At 39.5% G+C, this 19086-nt stretch overlaps 1 protein-coding gene across 1 annotated transcript in view; it reads left to right on the forward strand.

The window, feature by feature from the left end:
• Positions 1 to 19086, forward strand: part of LOC103129356 (netrin receptor UNC5D-like) — a gene marked incomplete at its 3' end in the record, with an annotated part of 130932 nt that overhangs the window by 86035 nt on the left and 25811 nt on the right. Inside the window, exon 2 of the mRNA XM_016665010.1 lies at positions 9642 to 9854. Within this exon, the coding sequence (XP_016520496.1) occupies positions 9642 to 9854 (213 nt within the window). The remainder of the gene's footprint in view (positions 1 to 9641; positions 9855 to 19086) is intronic.

Genomic DNA, 19086 nt, shown 5'->3' on the forward strand with positions numbered 1-19086 from the left:
TTCAGTGTGTTGGAGCCATTTTCACCTCTGAGAAGCAGAGCAGTAGAGTTGACTGTAAGTTTCATGTTGGAGTTTTGCTGTACTTTCCATGTTAATATGTACACATTACAGTCTTCATTTTATATAGATAGCCATGTTAAAACCATAACAGTTCAATTTATTTTATTGTTATAAATGAAGAAAAATTTGGTCAGGAAAGTGAATCGGAAGGAAAATTATATAGCTGCTGTGATCGTAGCGGTAAGCAATACCAAAAGTAAAGTTTAAAGGTAATTTTGATTTAGTAAAATTTTTGGGGGGACTAGTTGACCTTTTGACCTTTAAACTTGCATTAATAGCTTCAAAGCCAAAGCAGCACAAACATAGTCGAGTTGATTGACACCAATTTAGTTTGAGTTGAAGAAGGTAGGAAGGGCTGGTTGACCTTTCATAACCTCTGGAAACATTCCTTAATATCTTTAAAATGATAGCGGCACAAATAAAAGCTGTTGCTGCACAAACCAGCACAAACGTCTGATTTTCTGATTTGAAGGTTATTTTTGCTATGTTCGATACTTTTTGTTCCTGGTCTGGTGGGTCCAGTTGTTCAGCAGTGTCAGTCCACCATGTCTGCCGTGACGCAGTGCGTTCCGTCTCTGCTGGGAGACGGAGTAAACTTTTGGATTTCACATCAGCGACATCAAAGGCGGCGTGCTCCTGAGCTCTCCAGGTCTCATAGCTGTTTGAAAATTAGATGGAGGGACTCGGATTCAGCTGAGAAGCTCACTGTGATGTCGTATCTCTCTGCTACAGCTAAAAGGAACTATTACCGATATTACCCTCACAGAAGCTCAATCCAAACTAATCCTTGAGATTAGGATTAGTATAAAGAATAGAAATGAAAGGAAAAATGAACCTTAGAAAGGTTGCTTTTCTCTCTCTCTCTCTGTAGATTGAATCCAGTGTGAGACTGCAGCTGGTGTTATTCTGAGCTATGTTTGAGGTAACCAAAGTATGAAGATGTCAATGCGCAGCTGGAGGTAAAGATATGCAGTCTGAGGAAGTCTAAGCTGAACCTTGGACACTTTTAGAGTTGATTCTTGTCTTAGACAAAATTTAATGAGAGGTGTGGAAAAGAGGAGTCTCCACTGTGACTTGGCTGTACAGCAAACAAAGCCAGTTTGTTGTTCTATAAGCATAAAAGCAGCTTTCAAAATGGCTTCTTCTTTTTTTCAGGTTTTTATTGGCAGTTGACATGAAACGTCTGTCATGTACGCAAATGCACAATTTACAAGTTAATTTATTTTCTTAATTATTTTGACTTTCTTCTAATTCTCAACCAATCAACCTCCGGCTCCTATCAGCTCACTTCCTTTAAAAGAGCTGGGTTTGAGGCTGGAACACAAGATGGCCGCCACAGAGGACACACCCACATGGTAACAAACACACATTTCAGCAGTACCTTGATACACAACAGAATGTTAATAATTACACACTCTCGAACTAAAACAGAACTTCTGCTTCTTAACAGACTCCCAAAAAATAAACACTGAAAAAAAATAAGAAATGTTGATTTTCGTTTTCAAGATTCTTTACTAAGTTACCTTTCACATATTTTACAACTTGCAGGCAATACAGTGCAATATAGTAAAGAGATACAAGTATATTCCATATGAACAAGCACCTGTGCAGCAAATATTGTTTTATATATGTCAATTAGAGCTGAGGCCTTTGGATGCGCCTTTATGAAACTTTTATCCAACTCTAATTATATCCTCTGGGTTCACACAGTGTTCTCTATTATACTGTCTAAAATCTAATTTGTGGAGGACGCCTTTGTATATTACGATACGGTGGATTAAGGGCATGAGTAAATGATTTTATGCAAAGCGGACAGAAGTTCAGGCCTTAAACTATAGTGCCTCCTGGCTGTTTATTGAATTAGTTATAGATTCTGAAGCAAAACATTAAAGTGGGATGAATCATAAATTGATAGTGAGGTTCCCAACTCTCCTACTGCTCATTAACACAGATGTTAAGGGTTTGTGAGGGTCGGCACTGTGGAAAAAGGTCATCCAAACTCATGTTACTGGGAGCTTATGTGGAAATAAGGTCATTATTGATAATGTCAGATGTTTTAATCGATGGAAGAGTTATGGATGCAACACATAGGAATGACATACAAATTTTTATAAACTGTGTGATGCTGCGAGAGCTCTGAAGAATCCAGTTTTACATTGTCTGAGAAAAAAGCCAGACCATCGTCCTCCTGCCACTTCCTGTTATTTTCGGAATTGTTTTCATCTGCAGTAACATCCAGCTACTGATCATGTGACTTGTGTGATGTGTAAAAAGTGTTTCTATTGCAGTTTTTCAAAATGCAAGTATTTCAATATGGCCACAAAAAACCCACCCAATCCTAATGCAAAAAACATGAGTTCTTTCTGAAATGGGCATGTTTATTTATTTTCATAATTTCAATGGTACGGTTAATGGAAAAGCAACTGTTGATGAAATAAGGTAATGGCACAATATCCCATAATCTGATAGGAATCAACTTATTGCTTGTTTTGATTCACCCGAATGATTATTCTTTAGTGTTTAGACGCAGAACAGTCTTGACGTGGTTGCTTTGGGACGGTGTGTGATGAAGGTCTCTTGGCGCCGCTGTGCCTCTCCGTCATCAAACCCCGACCATGTCTTGAGCCTCTCTTGCATATCCAAACAGGACGTCGAATGCTTATTGACCTGGTATGTCTCTGAGAGACGGCGGATCTAAATCTGTTTTTGTTGAACACGGTCCCCTGGCTCGGAGGCGTTGTCAGCCGTCCTGATACCCAGGTGCGTTTATCTGCTGCAGGTCTGACTCTGCTGCCAAGTCAGGTGGAAATCTGTGACAGGCAGCCAGCAGGGCGGAGGGAGCGCTTCAAAGGCAACGTTAAAATTAACCAGCGTAATGAGGACATAAGTGACTTATAGGAGCCACAGTCATCTCCTTCATTAAGGCCGATATTTATGAGCAGCCATCACAGGTAGAGCAGCAGGCTCCGCGGCTGCAGGGCTTATGGAGCGTGAATTGTCACCTTGTTCCAATTATCTGCTGCTTCTGAATGTGCTGAATGCCTAAGCAGTAAGAGAAAAGGACACAGCACATCATTAATGGATGAAAGAAAGAAGTAAGGGCCGTGTCAGAGTGTTTTTTATTTATTTTTTTTCCCACCACACCAGCAATTAGCTGATTAGAGCGTGGATGCTCAGTGGTTACGAAGGGACTGGATGGAGGCGCATTTTAAGCCCCAGCTGCTGTCTTAGTTATTACTTTAAATGATGGTAAGGTGTTCTTTCTGCAAAAGTTTTTTTTTCTTTTTTTTACATTAATGTATAACTGTTTGAATGGTTTTGTGAAAAGATTGTGATAAATCATTTCAAAGCTTCTTTTTTTTCCCCTCAAATTTTATGTGACTTTTATCCTGTACCAAAACAAGGTCATCTGTTAGGAGGAAATAAAATACATCAACCCAAAGAGCAGCAATAGCCCATTTCTCTAAGTGGGCACTCCTTTAAAACTCCTGGGCACCGTTCTTTTTTTTCTTTTTTTATTTCATGCATAATTTTGGCCATGTTTATGGAAATTCTGCATAAACTTTGGAATATTTTGAGTGTGCCCATATTTTCTTCTGTCTTGTTTAATATGCTTTTCGAGCCAAGTAATTGTATTACTTGTGAAAATGAAAGTTGAATATTTCTTTGGATGAAAATTGCTGCTGAAGCTAAAGTCAGCTGTGGAAAATGTGCTGAATGTTTTTATTTTTTTTGTCTTAACTGAACTGCTTAAATAGCGAGATTGACAGCTGAAAAGAGCTGAACAACCTGGTTTTAGTATGAAAACACCTGTTGACAAGTAAAATACTACCAACATTCACACAGTCAGTCCATCTGTGTCCCTCCTGCATGTTTTTCTGTAACCAACTTTCATTGCTAAGTATTTTTTTTTTTTTAATTTGTAAACGTAATGTGCTTTCCATGGGCGTAACGGATAGATGGTTTACGAGGATCAGGTCTTCAATCAATCAGTCAAATTTTATTTGTATAGCATTTCAGCAGCAAGGCATTTCAAAGTGATTTACATCATAACAAACACAAAAACACAAAGTCATGCAACACAGAATCAACAATCAAAACATGACATTGAGTCAAAACACCATCATTAAATTTGTAATTGATTATGTTACAAATACAACTCTAAACAGGTGGGTTTTTAGTCGAGATTTAAAGGAAGTCAGTGTTGCAGCTGTTTTACAGTTTTCTGGAAGCTTGTTCGAGATTTGTGATGCAGGTATGTCACACATCTTTGCCCTCTGACCTCGGTGCTTTTCTCAGCCCTTCCAACTTTGTAATCTGTTGTAAAAGAGGCAAGGTTATTTAAAATTAACTTTACATCTTGTTATAATATTATTCCTGCATCACAAACATACCTCAAGTGTTGCCTGGATTCTTTCATGCATGTTTGAGAAATCCTTTAATCTCCATGGCAACCATTCAGCTGTAAAACAAAAAAAACACACATCGGAGGATCTTGCTCCACCTGCCAGATGCAGCTCCTCCTCAGAGTTGCAGTTTCCAAGTTTCCACCTCACCCGCAACTCCTTCACTCAGTTCCTTCAGACTAGCCAGCAGAAATTAGCAAACACCTGGTGGAATATTTGCTGAGCTCATTATGGAGCTGCTTCTCAGAGCAACGGTGGTAAAAACGTTGTTAAAGGGTTAATAGAGGAGCCATGTTGTGATGACTTCCAAAGGGCTAGGGTTAGGGTAGCTATTAAATATGCATATATATGATAATATTTTCATATTAATATAATAAATCCTTAAAATCAAAAGAATGGCGACATGAAATAATCATTTTCTTGGAAGCATAAGATTGAAATCGCTACATAGAGATAATTAGGTCAAACCTGTAAACAGAATGCAGCTCATGGTATCAGTTATCTTGATTTAGCCCCAGAGGAAGAGTCTGTCACACTGCAGCACCTGGAAGGACCAGTTTATTAAATGATTGTGGTGAAAGGGAAGCAGCTCTGTAATAGAGAGTTGCAGAGGGCAGGTTCAGCTCTGCTGGAGCGAGAGTTGCTGACAGAAGGGAGCTGCCCTGAGACAGAGCGGAGCAGAGCGGAGCCAGGGAGCTGGGAACAGGGGCCCGACTGAAGATTGGAGTTCAGAACCACGAGAGAGAGAGAGACGGACTGAGGCAGAATAAACCAAGAACCGAAATGAAAACTGAACAGAGCTGTGCTCTTTAATGTAGTTGGGAGTAAAGGACAAGTTCATGTGGTTCAGTGATGCGTAACGACTACAGGAGAACAATGACCATCTCAGCAGAGGGTCAGCTGCTTCAGAGGCCGGGGTCTTGGTCTCTGTGAGGCAGACAGAACTAAGATGGGGGGATTAATCAGAGCAACGTGTTTACAGGAAGAATGAGGACGATGTCAGGAAAAATGTTTCTCCGTTCAGAATGTTCAAGTGACCAATGAAAAGAAATGGAAAAGATTCAAGCTGAAACAGTTTCCTAGTTTTGCTATTGGTGGTTTTGTTTCAGAAACTTTGGCCTTTATTAGATTTTTTTTTTTTCCAACGTTGGTCTGCAACCGTTATAATCCTCGGAGCTACATTTGTCTTCAGTCCCACTACATAAAGTTTTTAAACAAACAGACACCTTAACTTTTTTTTTATATATAAATGTCTGCTTCAAGAAGTTAGTGGCTGTTTGGACCTTCCATAATGCTCTTAATACCTCTGGCTTAAAATTATTATCAATGAAAGTTTTGAATTGTAAATTAATAACAAATGAAGGTTTAAAGCACGTTTTCATAATACATTCCTATTCTATGACATTCATCACACTAAAAATACCAGTGGTGTTGTTTTAGATCTACTTGTTTCTGTTGTTTTTAAGTTGGAAATTAGGACTTTCTTTCATTTTCATTTTCTATAACTTCCCACATCCCATAAAAGGAAAACTATCCATCTCATTTTCTGCAAAAGCCTACTGTTTTTCTTTATTTTAAAGTCTACAAACTGCAATAAAATGGGGTGCTCTAAAAGTGAAACTTCCTAGAGTAGACATTATCAAAAAATTACAGGTTGTCTTTTTTATATATATATAAGAAATATTGTAGCATTTGCAGCTCTTAAACTGTCATTTATCTGGACTGGCGGCAAACATGGCTCCTAAGATTGTAAAGGTTGCAGACCTCCGGTCTAGATCAAAAGAATATTCATTTTAAGATGACATTAGTTTATGTCATCTTAAAATAGTCAAATTTCAGATTTCATCAAAGTCTCAATTGACTGTGACTGAGTTTGATCTGCTTTGCAAAGAAAATTGTGTAAATCCTCTGGGTGGAGGCTACGGATGCACCGATCCACTGTCTTCATTTCTGGTGCTGACATGAGGTTTTAGCGTCGGCCGATACCGATCCGATACAGAAAATCCATGCTGATTATACATTTTTGGCCTGGGTTGACAACAGTACCTGAATCACTCCTTTTTTTAAAAAGCACAGACATAAATTAATTTGATAACTCTGCTACAGTATTGCACACTTAAATACATCAAGAGTTTCACTAGCTTGGTCCAACATGTTAACACAACTTTTACCTGTTCAGTCAGTGCAATTAGGAATAGAACAGCAACTGTAGAATAAATAATATAGACACTTTTACACGTTTGACTGCCTTAATCAAAGATGTAAAACATAAACTACATCAAGCCTTTTTTCAAATGGTTCAGAAAATGCAGTTAGGAATTCAAGTATAATTTCAAATAAATAGCAAAACATGACGTCACTCAGAGCTCAAAGCATAGAATTAGACTGAACAGATCTGCCCTGATGGACTGAGCATACCGTCACCGACACCCGATCTAGGATTTTTCTCATTATTGTAACCGATACAGATATTAGTATCGGATCAAAGCAGCTCTATTAGAGGCATAACTCAACTGCTGGTGGAGTAGATATTCACTCAGTATTGACATTTTTAAAAAAAATAAAATGATGGTTTTTGGGTTGTAACACTGCAGAATGTGAAAAAGGTCACGCTCTGCTGCTGACATTCTAATTGTAGCTAAACGTAAGGGGAGGGGCTTAGGCATGGGAGGAAATACTCTGACGAATGAGTGACCAAGCAGAAGTGCGAGAGTAGCAGGTCCTGAAATAAAACACACACATTAATATGTGTCATCTTAATTAAACAATAGGTTGCCATTAATCATGTTTTTCTGTGTAGTTATTTACAGTTTTTTTTTCTTTTCTATGTCTGTGTGACTTTAATTGAATATAAAGCACCTTCCAAACTGAGCTCTAATGAGAATCATATCTGCTGAAAACTGTGTAATATCTCTCCTGTAATCATGTGATGTTTTCTTTATTCTTATTGTAATCGGCCTCCTGAGCGTTCTGCCTTCCTTTTTAGTAGCTTATTTAAAAGTCAATTTAATGCCCATTCTTGTCCTAAATTGCATTAGATGTAATAGCAGCAATTATTTATCCACACCACTTTAAAGGAACGCTCTTTGTTTCTTTAGGTTAGCTACACTCAGACATTGCTCATGGTGGGAAAGTTGGCCAAACAATTGGGTGGTAATATGTGCAGCTGAAACATGATACATGATGAGTATTACTGTACACTCAGCAGGTTTAAAAAATGATAAAAAAAAAAAAAGAATACCTGCAAATTTGTGGAGACACAGCAAAGTATGCAGACGGAGCTGCAAACTGGAGCCAAACTGCCAAGCAGTTTGGCTCCAGAACAGCTTTTCAACAGACATATTCTGCAAATTTTTCATTTCACTACTTAACTTTTTTTTACATAACATTTGATTTACATTACAAATACAAATGACTCAATTACTTTTCTGAATAAGGAAACTAAAATGTTATTCCTTCAAAAATAAGAGCTTTCTTTTGATGAGCGCTTGATTATGTGTAGCAAAGATGCTTAAAAGGAGATTTCTTCTTTCTTTATTTTATTTTATTCTAGAATGTAAAGCAGGTGAAGCTAAAAAGCTACTGGGTGGAACATATTCACCAGTCAGACTGCTCTGAGTGGATTATTTCAATAATCAAATAATTACTTTTAATTTGATTCATTTCATGTACAATCTTGTATGTGTGTGTGTGAAGCCTTGTATATGAAATGGTGTAAGGCCCATTTTTTCAAGGAATACTGCATTGTGAGGACTTAGTGCTTCTAATGGGCATCGAGCCACATAAGTAGACATGCTATGCTGTGTGTGTGTGTGTGTAGGTGTGTGTGGGTGTGTTTCCGTGTGTGTGTATATTACTACATATAGATGACCTCTTTCACAGTATGTACCCTCCCCTTCTTCATTTTTCTACTTCAATATGTATAGAATTATTGAATCTATTTTTTTTCCAATTTTGAAAATGACACCCCATGTCTCCATGTGTTTTACCAATAAGAAAGTAAAAATACTTCAGCATAATTTGTTAGAAGAAAACATCATGTAAATATACATATTAGCATTAACCCAATGATCAATAAATACAAAAAACAGATAATAATAGTATGAATAATAAAATGGAGTATATTCAGTCTAAATATGGTGACCATCCATCTGCCAGCAGGTAATGTCAGCATTCCTGTTTGTTTATTTCATTCCCTGTTGGAGTGCGCCTCCTCTGTACACCTGCATCCGTTCATTTACCCATTTAACAAGGACAACATTGATAGAGAGCCGTGGAGAGAGGTCAGATTCCATTTCAGGGGACAGAGTTGGATGTGATGGGGAGTGGGTGGTGGTGGGTGGGGGTTGGGGTGGTAATGGCTTTCCTGGGCTTTTTACAGCACTGAATAGCTCAACTGGAGCCGCCTTGATGGGGTTAGGGCGCTGTTCTTAGAAGGAGCTCAAACGTCCTGTTCCTCATTGTTCCTGAACACAGCGTGCCTCTGCTCCGGAGGAAGCAAGAACAGCACGCCGTGGAAGGTAACGACTTGGCTTATAGATGATGAAGAAGAAGAAGGAAAAAAAAAAACACTCCAAGTCACTCTGCCTCACTCTCCAAGATCTGCCTGTTTCAAACCTGTGGTTAGACTGATGAGCTGCCATGATGAAGAACAGTGGAGAACCGGGCTGTGCTTTTTGCTAGCGTCAAACAAAAACAGTAATGTGACATGAAGCTTCTTTAAAGCTGGAGTCCTGCGTGCTGCTGGCACAAAAGCCTGTTTTGCTTTGAATCAGAATCCAGGCTGAGATGCGATGCATTCAGACTCCACTGCCACAATTTGGGTAATCAGCCTCCTCCTTTAATTCCTCTCCACTTGTTCCTTTCTGATTTCATTTATCCGCAAATTGCTGTGAGGGGAGCAGGTCTGCTAGAACAAGAAGAAGACGGGGGAATTATTCTGCTGTGCTCTGGCTTCTGATGAATAGAGAGCTGTCATTTGAGCTTTCTTTTGAAAATCCCGAGCACTTCTTCTATACTTTTGTTAGTAAAAATAAAGAAAAACTAACAGCTTTTTTTGTTGTTGTTTTTTTGTTGCTAAGTCGCGAAACCGACGGGAAGCAGCTTTTGTGTTTGGCAGACTGCCGCTTCCTGTTTTTAGACTGAATGATTGACGGAGGTGCTGTGTGTTTGCAGGCGCCCCGGCCGGCCAGGCCGACACGCTGCCCTCGGTGCAGGGCACGCTGCCGCACTTCATCCAGGAGCCAGAGGACGCCTACATCGTGAAAAGCAATCCCATCAAGCTGCGCTGCCGAGCCACGCCCGCCTTACAGATCTTCTTCAAATGCAATGGGGAATGGGTGCACCAGAACGAACACACGTCCCAGGAGTATAAAGACCTCAACACTGGTAAGATCTGGTTTTTATCGAATGAGAGCTTAAACCATGATGAAAACATGAAAGGAATTCACAGGAAATAAGGTGATGCATTATTTGAAGAGGTCACAGACTGTGACCAACGTCTGTGTCATCAGTTTTGTAAGAGAATCACCTGGGAACGTACCAATCCACTTTTTTCCACTTCTGATATCGATACAGATATCTGAGGTTTGGTATCGGCCAATACAGGAAAACAGAACTGAACTGATTTGAAACATTTCTTTTTCTAAAATGGACATAAAGGTACTATATGCTTATAGCTTGGTCAAACATTTAACTAATTTTTTTTCAATATCAGGATCGATAATATCTGTATCAGTCCCGATAGGCTCATCTCTGCGCGTGGGCGGAGCTCCAGGTTTGACTCTGAGCCTGAACTGGAAACATTCTGTTCTTCTTCCTGATCACTTTTAGATGACGCGATATACAGAATGTATATCTCCTGGCAAATATGTCTTTAAATAAAGAATCCTAAAATCTGTTCATATTTTATCAAAGTACATCAATTACAGATTTCACACAAAGTTAATACTGCACTCCATGTAACCAATACAACAGCACTTCCTGCCCTCCTTCAGTGGGTAAATAAGTATCACCCACATCACAATTTTTAATAGTAAACATATCTCTAAGTTTCCTCCTTTCTAGGAGTAGTTTCAATTTACCTATTCGGATAAAATAATGAAATAAATTTTATATTGTACTTGCTGGCTGTAATGGTGAACAGCAGTATTTATTTGCAGTTCCGTGAATCTCACAGTTAAGTTTCTCACTCGCCTCCAAGGCATCGCTCCTTCTTTCCTCTGTGGTGAGAAGTTATTATTAGAATGCAGTCGTTGATTCTAATAGCTTTAATGCAGCTTCTTTCCTCTAAGAAGGTACAGAATGAGAATTTCACTTAGCTGTGAAATTCGTCAGCTACTGGCACGTGTCGTTTACCAACACAGAGGCCGCCGGCTTTCACTTGCTTTGATCAGCGCTCCTCCTTTACGCGCTGCGCTCAGACGACGCATCGATGCAGCGCTTCACTCTGAGGATAGGCGGGTCGAGGTTCTGACGATGGTTTAAGCCCTGATGCGGACGGACGGCAGCGGCGGCGGTAATCACAGCTCGGCCCGTTCACATGTGCAGCTGGAGCTTACGGTAAGCTCCTGGCAGGCCGAGCTGAAGCTGGGGAATTCTGCAGGACGTCAGCACAGTGAGAGCTGCTTTCCTACCGGCCGTCACTCAGAGAGATGCAGAGGATTGTAGATTTGTTACACCAGCAGTTTGTTCTGACTGAGGAAAAACTAGGGTCTGTTTAGAGTGACTGAACTGTTCACATCACTGATTTGGAAGAACTTATATGAGATGTTTAAATCAAACACATGTGGCTCATATTTTTGAAGCATAGAGTTGGTTCAGAGTATTATGAGTTTAATTTATTTCATAGACAAATACTACCCTATTATGTTTGGATTGAGAATGATGAGGGATAAAGGCAAATCACAAATTTATTAAGGGTTGCTTTGACTCTTTCATGGATTTTTGAGAATTTTTTTAATCTCCCATGGCAACCATTCAGCTGTGCAAAAAACGCCAGGGTGGAACCGACCGCCGCCTTCAAGGACAAAGCTCCTCCTCAGAGCTTCCGCCTGACAGAACAGCCCTCCTATGTGAATCCCCCACTCAGCTCCTTCAGACTAGCCAGCAACAATTAGTAAACACCTGGTGGAGCTGAGCATCAGCTGAGATCATTATAGAAAGCTGGTTAATAGAGGAGCCATGTTGTGATGACTTCCTGAATGCGAAAGAACATTGGAAAGAGCAAGAGTTTCTTAAAGGTACAGAGGCCCAATTTCAATGCACTAAATTACAAAGTCATTTTTTTAAGTCATATTTGAAACATACAGCATTTTTATAAGGACTGAAGTTAACATAGTTGATGCTATTAAATGGCAAATTGCAAATAGAAGACGTAATACTGCCCCTTTAAGTGTTCTGCATCTATTTTGAAATGCATACCACCAGTAAAATTGTGTTACAACATTTTTTTTAAAAGTGTATCTCCATCTGAGTTATCAAACCAACACTATGTCTGCTCCTCTTGTGTTTTGGCCTCAAGGAATCCTTCTGTTAGCCCCAGATGCCCCCGAGCCACACCTGGGACACTCCTGATTCAGAACAATAACCATTCACTGTCATCCAGCCCAGACTGGACCGATGTTCTGCTCGTGTTCATGATCAGCTAATGCTTCTGACTGTTGGTGTCTATTATCTCTACGCTGTAAATAAATGATACCAATTTATCACTTAATGTACAACAATCATGCTTCTAATCTATATGACTTTTTTATTTTCTTTATTGTTATCATGAATATTAAACTAAAATCACAGCAGCCAAAGGAATCCAGGTTCACTTTTGGGCAGAATCGCTTTGGGTATGAAAGCTGATTAATGGTTTATAACTATAGCTGTGACTGTCTGATACTACCAACTGATGCCAAAGTAAATGAAAATGAAAGAAATCTGTCAAACCTACGGCAGGATATTATAGGAAAAAAACATCCTAGACATAAACAACAACTCTACATACTACTCAAGCCAGCAAAATATGCTAAGAATATATGATTAAAAACTTCAATTTTCTTTTCTCTACCTCCCAACAATGAGGAAGTCAAAAAGCTTTCCTTTATTAAAGCTGTATGTCTTCAGACAGCGAGGCTGCGCTGAAATAAAAAGAAGAAGCCCTGACTTGTTTAAACCCTCCAGTGTCCTCATAAATCCAGACTTTTCCACTGAGTAAATATCCGTCCTGGAGCTGCAAACATTCAGTTCCAGCTTAACTTTTTCATATGGGGATGAACTTGTAGCTCTCTGTAGTTGGATTTAATGATGTGACTGATGCTGAGCGCATCCAGCCCCGCCCACCCTGACCTGCATTCTGCTCTTCTGAGCCACGTGTTGCTGCATGATTGACTGTTGGTGACATGTTGCTCTTCTGGAATCCTTTGCTACTTTTCGGTCAAACATAACAGCAGGATGTCATCTGGAAAACAGAAGAGAGACTTCTTTTTTGGCCAGCGATGGTTCTGGGATCAGAACCAGTTCTTTTTTGGTCATCCTGTTTCTCATCGTTGAATCTTGAACTCTGACCTAAAGTTCTGTCCAGGCAGAACTTTAGATCTTTCTGCCTCCTGAAAGAGTCTTTATCTGCATTTATCTTGACCATAGAACTGTGCAAACTGGAATTACGAAAATAAATTTGCTTAACTGAAACACACCTATTTAGAAAAAAGTTTTTGCGTTAGGTTGAGGTGGTTTTTCGGCTGTATTGAAATCAGTGTATTTCACAAAACTGCAATAAAAACCCATTTTGATATTTTTTTTTCACATAACAATGTTACTCAAATAAAGAAAAAACTATGGTGTAATAAAACTACTCCTAAAAGTATTTTTTCCCCCACAAATAGTCAAATAGGTAACAAGTTAATTTCCCACTTCTGGCTCTGAGTACAGTAAAAAAAATAAATAAATAAATAAAAAAGGTTTATCTTCATTCTTATTTGAATGAGTGGAGTATTTACACATGCATGGCTTTTTTTCCTTTTAATAAATTAAACTATGATTTGAACATTGCTGTTTTTGTATTTAGTGTAGTTATTTTTGTCTAATATTAACATTTGTTATCTTCAATAAGTCTTTGTTCAATCTAAATTCATGAGTTACAACAACATTTCATTTCCCTTTGGGATTAATAAAATATTTCTGAATTTGAATTGAATTGAATTTCAATCTGAAACAGATAAAATAGCTATAATGATGGAAATCCCTGGAGGTGGAGAGATGGTGAAGTCTCCTATGAATGTGAGCTATTAGCTTCACTGGAGGACATTTATTTGTAGTGTTTTGTTATTTAGTTATACATTGCTGAATCAGAAATGTTTCTCTTCCTGCTGGATAGTTTGAATCATAATCAGACATAATTCCAGGTCAGGGTTTTTGTGTTCCATAAGATCAGTGGGGTTTTTTATTTGTGGATTACAATTATACATTAATATTTAATGTCTATAAGTCAGTAATTATGCTAATATTTATTTAAATGCATTGTATTTGTTACTTTGCTTAGAACTCTGTCCCGCTGGATTCATGGGGCCTCAGGGAACTAACCAACTAACGTCAGAGTTCCTGTGAAACATGATCTAACATCGTTACATTTTACCTTCTCATATACGTTTCTGCTTCGGATTATGAAGTATAAATGAAGCAGAGGCTTGCCACGGCAATTCTGCATCATTACTTTTTGCCACATGGCGGCGTGCCGATTGGAGGATCAAGCTTTCAGCGTCCTGAAGGGATTTCTGGCCAACAACAAAAGCCGATGTGACGCCTCGGCTGGAGGGCGCCGTGATTACAGACTGCTGGAAAACTGTCTGTCTCCTATTCATGAAGGTCCCTCCACAGGAAACGGCCTTTAATTACTTCTGGAAGTTCATTATGGTGTGACTGCTGTGCTGTGAAATTGTAGTGAGCTTGGTAATGGCAAAATGAGAAATTTGGAGCCTGAATTTTACTCGGCTTGTTCCATTGGGGCAGAGCATGAGGGGAGAAAAGTTTTCACTGGTCGGCATGCGGCGGTTGGCTTTTCCTTTCCCGCTTCGCTCGGCGTCCAGCAGGAAGGAGACTAATCAGTGTGGATCTGACGGATGAGGGGTAAGACGCCGAACCAAACGGCCTCTGCCCGCAGGCTGAAGCTCTCCACTGATGTGTTAACAAAAGGACAAAGTCGACGCTAGAAATGTCCGCAAGCAAAATTTAAATGAGTTTAAAAACTAAACTGGAATAAAAGCAGTCAGGATGGAGTTTTATTGATGTGATTTCATGGCTGACTGAATGGGCTGGTGTTGGCATCATGTACCACTGACCTGCATAGAGACTCAGGGGGCAGTTCTGATAAGGGCTGCGGCTCACCTCCCAGGGCGACATTGAATAAAGGGTGCTATCATGGAAAGAACTTTTCTGTGTTTTTATTTTCTGCATGCAGACAGTTGGAAATAGCCGTGCACTGCTGGTGAATAATGACAGAAGAAGGAAATGTTTCTTGAGATTGCACGAAAAGAAAAGCAGCAGCAAAGAGAAACGGTGAACGTGGAGACTTTGAAGCAATCCCTCGCTCTTGTGCTAAACAAAGTCTTTCTCAGCCACTGTAGAAACAGCAACTCTTCATCTCAAGACCGAGCACATCCACGTCCGTCACGTTCATACAGACAAGCTGAGGGAAAATAATTTTCAGGAACTGATGCCTGCCTGAAGGAGCAGGACTCTGAACTGACATCAGTGCAAAAAGCTGCAGAGGCTCAGCAGCTGGCTGTTACTTTAACCTCAGGCTAGAGCTTGTGTTAAGTCTGGCAGCTCCCTGCGATGAATGACAGTGGGGCAAAGCTAACACTCTGAAGCTGCTCTTCAAGCTACACACACACACACACACACACACACACACACATATATATATATATATATATATATATATATATATATATTTTTTTTTTTTTTTTTTTTTTTTTTACTGTAGACATGAATAACATGAAGGTGCATGACTAATGCTGACACTTCTTAGATACAACTCCTCTAAGCAAAGCGCAACAATATGTTCAGTTTTTTCATTTTGTCATAATGCAAAAAAAGAAGAAAAACCGCGGAAGAGTTGCTACAAAACATGACGATTGTAACAATTACCGTCTTCAAGTCACGCCGGGTTTATCTTTACAGAACGTTTCAGCAACGAAGCAGTTCAATGTGCTTTACACCATGAAAACAGAATACAATCATCAATTAGGAAACAAATGACAAACATGACATTTTGTCAAATAAAAATCATCGAGCAAATATACATCAGATATATTTATCAATGTTCCAGTTTGTATTAATCAAAAGGCCTTAAGCCTTGATTTAAAGATGTTTCAGCATGTTGGCAGTTTTCTGGAAGTTTGTTCCAGATTAGTGGAGCAGAGAACCTGAATGCTGCTTCTCCACTGCAAAAACTCAAAATCCTACCAAGTATTCTTGGTGTGGTTTTTAGGGCAAATATTGTAGGACACAAACTAATTTACAAGTAACTTGTCAGTAATATGTAGGACCTTGTTTTAAGTCAATAATTCCTTAATTTTGATGAAAAAGTCCTCCAGGAGGACCTGAGGCAGTCATCTGAAGCCCTGGGGGGAACCACCACAGGAACAACAGCGTTCTTCACTCAATGGTTTTCATCTCCAGGACCTTTGAGTTGGGTTAAAGAGACAGTAGTATGTATTTCCCAGGCACATGGTCTCATATTATACCTTCAATTATGATAAAATGCTTAATGTATCAAATATAACTTAATAAAATGTTACTTTGTATTTAAGCACCTTGCAATTGGGCCTCTGTCTCTTTAAAAACTCCTCCTTTTTCTGACAGTTCACCTTCAGAAAGTCATCACACCATGGCCCCTCTACTAACCTGCTAATGTTTTTAAAAGTGTTGCACTGAGAAGTAGCTGGTACAATGAGTTCAGCTGATGCGCAGTTCCACCAGGTGTTTGCTAATTGCTGCTGGCTAGTCTGAAGGAGCTGAGTGGGGGAGTAGCGAGGGTGGGCTGCTCTGTGAGGTGGAAGCTTGGAAACTGTAGCTCTAAGGAAGAGCTTTGTCCTCAAAGGCGGGGCTCGGTCCCCCCAGGTGTTTTGCTCAGCTGAACGGTTGCCATGGAAGATGGTAGGAATTCTCAAACATAAATGAAAGAATCAAAGCAACACTCCAGGTACGTTTTTTGACAAGGAGATAACTTTATAAGATGATGTAAAGCTCAAAAAAAGTATTTTTTTCTAATATTTCCCCTTTAAAAACAGCAGGTTAAGTCACAGTTAATCGGTGGCAGAACCAGGTTTCTTATTTCCAAGTGTCTCAGGTTGTCTATGCACATAGCGTACTCTCTGAGTTGTAAAGAAAAGACTTCTCATCTCCCCTTCCATCAGTTATGCTCATTACAGATCATTTCAAGAAGGAAAATTAATGCACATTTTATAGTCATTAACTCAAATTAGCCTGAGCTTACTCATCAGCATCCGATCGTCAGTAAGTGGCTGCTGCCACGGCCGCCTCTCTCTGACTGACAGCCCGTCCGCCCCTCCTCGCCCTCAGCTCCCTCATTACTCGCGTCACTTTGCTTTCTGCCGTTTCCACCGAGGCGAGATGAAAAATCACAAGCCATTGTACCTCTGCGTGCCCTGCCTCCCGTGCGCCGGTTGGTTTACCGTCTCAGCGCTTTAGGACTGCGGCGCTGCTAGGCGGAGTGACATCTCTTTGCTATCTGTCGGCCCAAAGTTGACTAGCAATTAGAAGAGCCCAGGGAATGTCCTGGTTGTGTTCCCAAGCACCGGCGCGCCTATCGCTAAAACAACAGATAAGAGAGGAGGGGGGGGGGGCCTTAATGGGAAGGCTTTGTCCTGCCCCCGTAATGGACAGCAACACTGTGTATTGGATTAGTCCGGCTAATCAGAGGCAGAGATCAGTGAAAAATTGGAAAGTTATTGATTAGGACAAGAGCCCTCAATGCCACCAGGAGCGCTTGATAGCATCTCTTATTTACCAACTAGCCTGATGAATCACCTGGCGCTGATAAAGCTGACAATGCCCTTGAGTTCCTAGCAACAACCGTTGAGGAAGGACTGCGCATTTCCAGCATGAGCAGAGGAACACAGTGTGTGCATGGATATTGATTACATTTTTATGGATTATTGTTGTCCTATCTATAAAAAAGAAAAGAAAAAAACGGGGCTGTCGGCAGCTGTTTGCAGATTACACTTTAACAAGAACATTTGAAAGTCACTTTAAACCCTAAGCGTTATAAGAGTAGAGGACATCTCTCCTTGTATATTTACTTGTTTGACAGTAAAGAAGTTATTATGTGGATCGTTTCGCCGCATCTTCTCCAGCTGCAATATTTTTCGGCGAAGCTTGACCCTCGCTGGTGAAGGGCGGTGAGGCGGTGAGCCGTCACCGGACCAGAATGCAACGCGGCCCCAGGCCAATTAGCATTTTAGCACTTGGAGCAGAGGCCAAGCAGCACTCTACCGTCCATAAACACCTCGGATGATCTGCAGCAGTGCTGTATTTATTTTATTTACTCTCACAACCCTGCAGAAAAGAGCAAGTTGAGCTTACTGGATAGATAAGTAAACTTCCACAAAAAAAAAAAAAATTAACATCAATATCATATTTTGTCAGTCATATTTTCAATATGTTATTCATACTGTCATAGTTCCAAATACATTTTTAGCTCTTTCTTAAGTATTTAGTCATACTAAATATTTATTCTCCAAACTAAGCATTTCATTTCCAGACTATTCATTTTACAAACTAAAAATTTAATTTTCAAACTAAATCTTAATTTGCAAACTAAATATTTAATTTTCAAATGACACCCCATATATATTTTTGACAAACACATTGATATGAACTGGAAGACAGATCTAAACAGTAAAGGTCATAATTCCCTTTTCTCCAGTGGCCTGGTGAGACTCCAGGCTGTCATTACAATTGCAGGAACACTTGATAACAACTGAACAAAATACTGCCAAGGTGTGAAAACAGCTATTTTGATGCTAACAAAGATTTTTTTTTTTTTTTTTTAATTACAAAAGCCGGACTGGCGTAAAATCAGATTATCTTCTATGAAAGGTTTTATTCATGCTTGAAATGAACTGTTTTACATATGTGATAACCTTTCAGCAATTGTCATGCAAATCACTGTTCAGGAATGGAAAAAGGTCTTGGAGTTACTGATTCTTTTTTTTTTCTTTTTTGACTGAGCAGCATTCTAATATTAGATACATGTAAAAGTTACAGTGAAGAATAATAATTAAAAAAAACTAGCCACACAAAGCATCCACAGTACCACTCAGATTATAAATGAATCTGTCAAGTTCAAGTAACATTCCCTTAAAACTCACAATAGTCTACAATAAGCAGACATGCATATGCACTGGCTACTTAGAGCACTTTGAAGACATTATTAACCAAGTGAAACCTTCTGTTGAAACCTGGGTCATTTCCATGCAGCCTTCTGAAGTTCACAGCAATTTCTTTGTCCAATAATAACTGTCTGACGCACGAAGTGAGAGAAATATGCGAGACGTTATATGAAAAGAATATTGGAAGAGCTAATACCAATATGGGATTAGGACTGAGC

Source organism: Poecilia formosa, unplaced genomic scaffold (genome assembly GCF_000485575.1).
Source record: "Poecilia formosa unplaced genomic scaffold, Poecilia_formosa-5.1.2 Scaffold538, whole genome shotgun sequence".
Classification (NCBI taxonomy): Eukaryota; Metazoa; Chordata; class Actinopteri; order Cyprinodontiformes; family Poeciliidae; genus Poecilia; species Poecilia formosa.